Source organism: Vollenhovia emeryi, unplaced genomic scaffold, assembly GCF_000949405.1.
Source record: "Vollenhovia emeryi isolate VEMERY1.0 unplaced genomic scaffold, V.emery_V1.0 DF939143.1, whole genome shotgun sequence".
NCBI classification, from domain to species: Eukaryota; Metazoa; Arthropoda; class Insecta; order Hymenoptera; family Formicidae; genus Vollenhovia; species Vollenhovia emeryi.
This window is the reverse complement of record NW_011967223.1, coordinates 1,468,635-1,478,250: the sequence shown is the minus strand read 5'-3', so window position 1 is coordinate 1,478,250 and position 9,616 is coordinate 1,468,635. Positions and strand designations below refer to the sequence as shown.

Sequence of the window (9,616 nt, the reverse complement as noted above, 5' to 3'; positions counted from 1 at the left end):
AAATAATACAGCAAAAATCAATGGTACCATGCAAGTCTCATTCAACCTCTCTCTATTTTTTTCTAATTAAAAAGAGTAGACAACTATTTTCGAGTCTTACGAAAGGCACGAGAATGGATGGAAAGGGGTACTAAAATTTCGAAATTGTCGCACAGATTTAGAGAGGTACCACAAATAATCAGCAAAAATCAATGGTACCGTGTATGTGTCTCTTTCAAGCCCTACTTTTTTTTATTGAAAAAAGTAGACAGCTAATACGTTTCGAGCCTTACGGGAAGGTACGGGGACGGAAGGGGGAAAAAAGGGATCGCGCATCCTTCCTGCTGAAAGGACGACTTAATTCCGTCAACGTGACGATCGCTATAAATTGCAATGCCATCGGGGGTCTTCCCGGATAACGTCGGTAGCGACAGGAATATGAAATTCCGCGAGAGATTGAAAGCGTACAAGGATAATCTCGCGAGGTTTGACGTAACGCGCGAGAAGGATGTCGGCGCTCGTGTTAATCCCAAACAACGGATGTAACACATATATTCCGGTTAGATAAGCTCTATCCATTATCGCCGACTGTATTTATCTGTTCGACGAAACGAAATTAATTTCGAGCAATCCCGATTATTCGCGATACGCGATATAATATGCATTCGAGATTATATCGTCGAAACGAAGTGACGCGTAATCGCGGAAATTTAATAAATCGCAAATTATCGTCGAGCCGATTATTTTATTGAGAAAAAAAAATGTTCCCGAAAAAAAAAATTCACCGCGACACCGACGACGGACCGAGTGACAGCGATGGCTGTTCAATTTTGCGTCTCGTAGAAAAGCGTAGTTGTGTGCCTCAACAAAGAGCGTTGCGTTAGCCGGCGTTGTGGATTAATTCAACGTATTGACTGTACTGCGAAACGAAGCGAGGGGGTTGCGAAGTCAGACGGGAGTTGTGCGGGAGAGGCGGTAATTCCGCTCCGCGGCGTCGCGCTTCCGCTCGGCGGAAGTATTCGCCGAACTCTCTCTCCTCCCCAAACCAGCGCGGCCGCGGCGGCGGAATTGTTTCGCAAATTCCACGGGATCGTCTGGCGGAGCGTACCGCCCGTCCGATTCCGCGCCCGCGGAGAGGCGCGACTCCGTCCCGCGTTCTGTTTTTTCATCGCGCGTTCGGTCCACGCGGCATCCCAGAATTCTCGCCCCGTCTCGCGTATATCTCGCGAGCCAAAGATCATCTCGATTCCGCGACTCGCGGCCTTGACCCACGTCACGGCGCCGTGTCAAAAACTACCGCTTTTCCTCTCGATAACCGAGCCGCGTCCGCGCGGATCCGCGCCTGCCACAGCGCTGCGCTTGTCCGACCTTACCACGGAAACTGGATCGCGGCACCGACCTTGCTCGGCTTGCTCCCGCGCGCGCGTTTGGAGCCCCCTGCCCGCTGCTCCCCTGTCCTCCCCCGACTGCCTGTTAATTACTAATTTAGTTGCGAATACATTTGCAAAACAAGCTCGCACCCCGACGGCGGAGCGCATTAAAATCGATTAAAATTTAGCTGTCGAGCAAAAACCATTACGCGACCAGAATCAGGCGCGACGAGTTCGTTTTATGTGCGTTTGATTATGACATTCAGCAAATTGAGATTTCCCATACGGAAAAAGCGGACGTTCCCTTTATGCGCGTACATACGCGTTTATATACACGCCCGTATACTTGCACATTACGTTGTCTTCGGCCATTGACGAGTTCGCAAACGTGAATGCAGATGAGTACGATATGAAAACGTTCATCGATATTGTTTCCATAAATCCTGGATTGCGTCGCGCGTGTGTCGTTTTCCCCATCCCCCGCCCTATTCGTCGGTCCAGCTCGTCGCGTCTCTCGCCGCTATTTTTTTTTCCCTCCCCCGATTCGCCCGAAATTTTTCACGTTCGTCGGCACCGTAAGGCACCGGCGCTGATTGCCGCGCTTGTGCCCGGGGACGTGAATTCTCAGCGGCCGCGTCTCACCGTTCCGGCCATGCACGTCACATTTATTTGTCATTATTACGCGAACATTCGGTGCCGGAAGCGCTTACGGGATATCCCGGGATCCGTCGGGTGTCACGCCTTCATTAATAACACGACCGTCTCAAATGTAACTCCGCTATTATTCCGCCGTTACATTGATTTATGAAGCAGAAACATAGTTTAATTCGCGCTTAAACCGCCCAACTTTCGCCTTCTCTCCGCTACTTCTCCTCCTTTCCCTCCCCCGCCCGCCCCTTCGCCGCGCTGTTCCACGCTTAAGTCAACCTCCCGGCGGCACAATGGAGGGCAATATTTATCGAACAAACGGGCTAGATTGTTTTACGAACGGCAGCCTAGATTTGTTGGCCCCGACGAGTATATTTTTCTCCCCCCCCCCCACCCCCCGCGTTCTCCACCTTTTTTCCCCCGCCATCTTGCCCTCTGGCATTTGCCACTTTCGCTCGTCCGCGCTTCCTTCGCGGACCGGAGGAATGCAGTTCGGACAAACGGATTTTGCAGAATGGCTCGTCCTTGACCTGTATTACCCGGGGTCTAAGGGTCGGACGGCGTTCACCAGCGCGTCCACCGTATATCGACACGAGCGCACGTTTGTGGCGCACGCACTAACGACGTGCCCGAAAGCCCACAACGCTTCCCCGTTCCGCATATTATATCGATCAGGCCTATTCCGTATCTCTTCCGCCACGTTTCAGAATCGAGTCTACAGACTTTCCGACCTATTTATCCCCCCCCCCGTGTCCCCCTCCGCCTCTCTTTTAATCTCGCGGCGCGAAGTCGGGGAAAAAAATTTCAACCCTCGTGTAGCGACGCGCGCGCTGGGGAAAAATGTCCTACTAAAAATAAACGTGTACGTGTGCGGGCGTACGTGTACCTTTGTACGTATATAATAAAACCTCTATTATCCGAACGCCGTTTAAGCTCGGGCTATTCAAGCGGCGCCGCTAAGAAAATGAACATCCCTCATGCACATTACGTTTACGCAAACACGTGTAGGCGTATGTTACACATGATGTAACATATACGTCTTCATCCCACTGGTAGTTTGAAACGAGCGTGTGTGTGTGTGTGTGTGTGTGTGTGTGTGTGTGTGTGTGTGTGTGTGTGTGTGTGTGTGTGTGTGTGTGTGTGTATGCACCGACAAGACGTAAACGCTCGAGAACAACATTCCCAGTCATTCTGAAGTGTATTCTCTGCTTTAGAAACAGCTAGGTCTCAGATGTTACGAGGCACGGAAAGAAAGCGCGCGCGCGCGCGGTCCCGCTGCTATGAATAACACCAGGGAAAATATGTAAATTAAGCAGCTCTCAGAAGGACCGGGATGATAGAACGGAGGATGAAGGGAACTGTTAAATTGCTGTGATAATTTCTATCTCGTTACAATCCGCGGAGTGTTGTGCGCCGGGTAAACTTTCTTCAAGACGCGGACTATTCGTGAAACTGGATCACCCAAATATATCTCGCTTCTCCCCGACCAAATCGGATAATGGGGGGTTTTAATCATCCTTACGGCATTTAATTATAGATCACTTCTCTTTCCCGTCACGAATACGCTTGATAAATCTGCTTTCTGAGAAGCGCGACTGACAGACACGCGGGACAATCGTCAGTGAATAGGGCAAGGATCTCGGGCGGTATACGAACGAAGGTACTGGCGGAATTGTACCCGTGTCAGCTTCCGATTGGGGCATAAATTCCTGCAGCTCCGCTATCAGCTGGCCGATCTCTTCCGAGTCCTTTCGGATGCTGCATATCTCCTCCTCGTTGAAGTCCGGTCTAATCTGTTTGCACAGGAGGATCTGCGAGACCACGTTGCCGATATACGAGGGACCGGCGCGGTTCTCTGTAACGCGATAACGAAAACTGTGTCGTTAGATTTCGACGGCGTCGACTCGTGAGCTCCGGCAACGTCTTCCTCCCTTCTCAGCGGAACATTATTTTAAGCGCGGCGCGGCGGAAATACACAATTTTATTAATAACACAATATGTTAATACGCAACGCTTCGTTTAGCGTGGCTTTAATATAAAAGTGCATAGGGCGTTTCTTGCCCTTTTTTTCGACGGGATTTAAAAAAGCTTCCATGTACCTTAATGCGTGCAACGGAGGGAGAAATAAGCGAGCGTCCGGAACAAGCTATAGCGCTAATGTCAAGGAAATAGTTATAAATTATTCGGAGCCAAGTTTTACTTATGGGAGAAAGAGAGATGCCTTGTGGCTTACTTATTACTTGATAAACGCTAAAGTTAGAAAAAAACACTTATTAAACGCAACGGTGCATCAGTTGCTCTCTTTCTCTCTCTCTCTCTCTCTCTTTCTCTGACACGTGTACGTCGTGTGCAATAGAATTCGGCTCGCTTGTAGGAAGCGACGTGCAGTTGGAAACGGGGATTTGCCGAACGCGTGGCGGCCTATAAATGTACGCGGTAGTTTTGAGAGTTATGGTCCGTAGGGATGTACACGCCGTAAATCAGTCTATCCGGCCTGGCTCAAAGCGGCCGCGGAAACTGATTTAACGTTGCAAACCGATAACGCAACGTGACTCGATTCCGATGGCACCTCCGCGCTCGTTCTTACGATCTTCCGCGCGGATCTCTCTCGCGTGGGATTGTAATTCCGGGTGCTATTTCACCGAGAACGACGCGAATTTAATTTCGTCGACGAGCACTCATTTATCTCTCGAGATTAAGATCGCCGCTGACCAAGTCGCGATCGCGCACTCGATGAGAAAAAAAAAGCTACAGTAAAGTGTCCCGTGTATTCCGTCTACTTTCCGGCATCCGCGGGTCCTTCGAGCGATTTGGAGATAATTATCGTACTCTGGGAAAAAAAAGGACAATTGGCAACCCATTTTGGGGCCCACAATTAGTAATCGAATTATCTGGATCGTTCGTAATTTTAATCTTTTACGAATTTTCCCCCGCGTAAATAAAAATCGCAATTAGCTATCCTATCTATATCCACAATTTTAAAGTAATACTAATCAATTCTCTCAATTTGTTCTGTCGATATTCAGTAACGCAAAGATAATTTTCACTTAAGAGGCACTAACCGAAACGTCAAGTTGCTTAATTACAAAAAAAGAACGGTCAAAATTTTTCCCAGAGTTACGAACAATCCAAATAATTCGATTACTAATTGTGGGCCCCAAAATGGGTTGCTAACTGTCTTTCCCCCCCCCCCCCCCGGAGTATTGTCGCATCAAACGTTGTAAACGTGACTCACCGTAATACCCGGACATGTCCATGGGTATGATTCGTATGAGGTTTTTACTCTTGTGCAGCTCGCGTAAGAAGAGCTGAGCCACGTAAAACAACAGCACCAGGTTTGGACTGTCGACTGGTATCCCGACGTCCATAGCGCTGCAAGCAAGATATATCCAAAAGATATTTTCGATCGTCCGAGATTGATCCTCGATAAAAGGACGAAATGTTAGAGGAAAAGGTGCGAGAGATCCTTTTATATTTCTATTTCTCGAGGGGTGAACCGCTGAGGGCATTGTGGTGTACAGATTTGCGGCATTACTGGGCATTAGGTCTTACTGGAGCATTATAAAGATTAAATAAGATAAAATAACATAAAACTAGATAAAAAGATAATAAGCTAAAGTAATGTCCACTGGGCATTAGTACACTAAAAAAAATTTTTTTTACTACCGCAGCTAATCGTTATTTGCTAAAAATACTTTGCTGCATTAACTTTCATTTATAAATTTCTAAACCACAGTCAACGGTTTACTGTCGCACCTAATACAATAGGGACAGTAGTAAAGTATTAGCTGTCACAACTGAAATTTGGTTACCATATACATTCGTGAGTCGAAATTTTGGCCCTATGTTGAACTTTAGTTATATTTAGTTCTATTATATAGTAGGACCTAAAACAGTAAAAGAGGTCGAACTGCAAGTACAAAATTTACTCCTACTTTAAAACTGACAGTGTCGGAAATGTCTACTTTTGCCAATTCAGCATTAAAGCAAGTCCTTTTAAGTAGGAGCTGAGGTAAATTTTTAGAATTAAAGATTCAAGGGAGGAGTAAAAAAATATAACGTCATCAAAGTAGGTTATTGCTAGTCTATGTAGATGTATAGATCAGCTAAGTAGGCGTAAATTATCTTTAAGTGTCAAAATAGTACCAAAATTTCGACTCGGGCAGTTTTTGAGCTACGGCAGCTACATTTTTTCCGCGTAGGCATTGGTGTACATGAATTTGGTCAGCGGTTTATCCCTCGCTCTTTCTATTCTTATTTATAATAAGTTAAAACTCATTATAGTAATGGGATCAACATCAGCGTTCTTTATTTCTGCAAACATCTTTCGGCCTGCAAAGTGCACGTTTTTAAATTCAACGGGGGGTAAAACGATTTCTCTAAACATTCAGAATCACGTCGAATTCGGGCCTCAAGGAAACAGGATGCTAATATACAAGGAAGATCAGGGAAGGTTTGAAGAAAACGCTTTCATGAAGATTTGCTCAGTACACGTGAGAAATGTTACGAGATAAACATGGAAACGTAACACTCTTGCTGGTTTAGCAACGATTATTCCAAGTCACTTAATTTATTAAGGATCTGAGTTTCTACTGTGTAAACGTTTCGCGATGGACGGGAGTCAATCGCATCCGCTCTTTTTATAGTCTCTTGTGCAACTAATGCGGAGCTACCAGATACTCTGGGGTAGATAAGCAGAACGTTGTTAAGTATTTTGCGGCGAGTTACCGCTAAACAGCTCTTGCGTATCGAATTCAACAGTTCGTTCCGTATTACCACCGTCTCCTCCGAGCATAATCCCGCTCCGGTTCCCAGATTTTGCGAAGCAAATACGAGACCCCGGAGCGGCGGACGCGAGTCGCGGCGCCAATGAAAACCGCGATGAATAAAACCGCGAAAGATCGCGTTATCGCTACTGAATGCACTGCGAGGTAAATCGCATTATCGCGAGAGATACGAACTGCTTTAGCGACTTCCTTGTCGGGGTCTCTCGGACGCGCGCGATTTTAGCTGAAGGTCCATAAATCTGATTTCTCCGCCGCTCTGGCCCCGCCCGCCGTAGCTCGCCGAGTTAATTACATTAAGGACATTATTACTACTGCTTACGCGAACGGGTCACCCGCGAGGCACAAGTGCTGGTCTCATTAATGCGCGCACCTACCGCGGACGTGTTCGAGTGTCGGTGTGCCGCATCTCGTAGGCAACGTTGCTCGACGGCTCTTTTTCCCCGGTGACATTTGCGACGGTAAATATGAAGAAAAAGAAAAAAAAAGAAACCTCGCGGCATTAACGACGTACGCTCGGGGTAGACGTAAGAATTATCAAGGACGACGGCGAGGGAGGCGAGCTCTAGGGATGATCTCGCTGGCACGCAGTCCTTAGCCTTAGATGACGTATTATCCTAAGCTGGGGGGGGGGGAGGGGACAAACGCGCGAGCGATAAACGTTTCCGAGCGATATCGCCTTTCCGCGGCGGAATTTTGTATAATAAATACGTCGCCTTGAATCTCTGAAGAGAGTCACCGGCGATATTTTGCGAAATATGCCGTGAAGCGTAATCCGATAACGTGAAATCGTGACACGGGGGACGGCAGGCAGCGCGGTAGAAGGCCGCAGGAAAACCAAGTACTCTGATTAACCCGTTTTACGTCAATTACCGCATCGGTCGAGCATTGAGCGGAGTCCTTGCAGAGAAACCATTTCGGTTGGCTTCCGTTTAATGAGATTCCAATTAACGTGCGAAATAGATTGGCGCGACCGAAGGCAACCCGATCTCGATTCGCGGGCGTATTCGCGACAGCTTCTTGCCGCTGCCGAGGCGGCTGATTACCAAAGCTATTCATTTCTTCCCCCTCCCCCACCCTTTTTTTAAATATCCCTCGATTACTCGTCCCGCGTAAAAGCTGTACACTCGACTATCATTCAAGACATTCGGGAAATAAAGTTCGGACGGCGTTATAATGAAAGAGATAGGCGGGGATTGGAAATGAGTTTACTTTCGTTTGCCGTAACTCGTGGCGGCTTTGTACGAGCGGCTCGGATTTCAATACGTCGGAATTTAAATCCTTTTGCGAGAAAACCCGTCTGGCACACCGTACAGCCGTTTGCTGAAGGAAAGAAAGCTATCGATTTCACAGATTGGTTCCTCGCAAAAAGTTAAGCCAGGAAGGTTGAACCAAAGGTAGAAGTGAGTTTCGTAAAAAGGTTAGCGCCACTCCCAATTACTGATTCCTTTTCCCTTCAACTCCCTTCTCTCCCTCCCTCTCTCTCTCTCTTTCTCTCTCTCTCTCTCTCTCTCTCTCTCTCTCTCTCTCTTCCCCCTTCCCCTCGCCACTCATCTTCGCTCAGCCGTCTTTGAATAATACCTTCCGGGGCTTTGCACACCTTAATGAAAACCTAAATGTTTCACGAATTCGTTTCTTCAAAATTCCTTTCATGCACTCCCCTGTCCGAAGTGAAAGGACAAACATGCAATATGCACGCCCGATATTACCACGCGACTATACAGTTCAGCACTTTAGGCATTATTATTACGTTACGTCCACTTCGCTAAACGATTAATTTCAACTTTAATTGCGAAACAGTTTAAGCCACGAAAGTAAAAACTCGCTTTCGGCGAGCCGCGGCCGGCGAGCCGGGAGGCCAGGGGGCGGATGTAGACAACGGAATTTCATTTTCCCGCATTAATTTACAGCGAGTTTCACCCCGGCCGAAACTTGACTCCGGGAGTTGACCGTGTAATGCCCTGTGTCTGAAAAAAAAAGAAAGCGCGGAGATTTTTAAGCGGAGAGGCCGCGCGCGCTTATGTTATAATTGTAACCGAATATCTGGAGCGCGCTTCCCTCCGCGGCGGATAATTATTTGCCGAACGCGAAATTAGACTGTATTGCGGTTGAATATGAGGCCGCGCGTAACGGGATTTTCAATGAGCAGCGTTTAATTAGATACCGACGTCGAATAACTATATCGCATCGCAAATGCCCGGCGTACACGCACCGTTTTACCTACTTCGTTTAAGCCGGATCATCCCGGCCGTTACGAAACGTTAATTATTGCACCTCCGCCAGCCTCCCTGCCCGTGCCGTTATAACGGCGTTTGCCTCGCCCCGCGCTGCTACGAGCACGGGAAACAATATCGCCGCACCGCGACAGACGCGCGGCGTTTCCTCCGTTTCATCACGTCGACCCGCAGCCGCCGCGCGGCGCAACAGTTCAATTACTCGCAAATTGTTATTCGCATCGGTCATCAGCTATCGCGCCCACTCAAGAAGTTACAGGACGACCCCCGCGGCTATAATTTCTTTGCCCGCGTGTCTATGTCTGCCGCGCGCGCGCGTGGTCCTCCCCGCGAGGGGCGCGATCCGCGCGATCAATCGATCATCTTTACACGCCGCGTTCGATTTGCGCCGCCCGTAGCACGCCGTCGTTCGATTTCTGCTTTTCCTGAAATGGGCAGAATGCTTGCAACACTTTTTTAAATGAATTTAGGAACGCGCATTTAGATTCAGATTTACGTGTCAGGACGGATTTTCTCCGAGAAATGGTTTACTCGAGAAATAGATCGGAAAGGCTCAAAATGATTTCGGAATAGCCATCGAGTAAAATATTCCTCTCCATCT

General features: G+C 47.9%; 1 protein-coding gene across 1 annotated transcript in view; it reads right to left on the bottom strand.

Moving 5' to 3' along the window:
* The window catches only part of LOC105566702, a 20,341-nt gene that overhangs the window by 5,759 nt on the left and 4,966 nt on the right, over positions 1 to 9,616 (bottom strand). Inside the window, exons 2-3 of the mRNA XM_012020910.1 lie at positions 5,233 to 5,369; positions 3,676 to 3,852 (exon numbers count right to left, since the gene is read on the bottom strand). Coding sequence (XP_011876300.1) covers positions 3,676 to 3,852; positions 5,233 to 5,369 — 314 coding nt within the window. The remainder of the gene's footprint in view (positions 1 to 3,675; positions 3,853 to 5,232; positions 5,370 to 9,616) is intronic.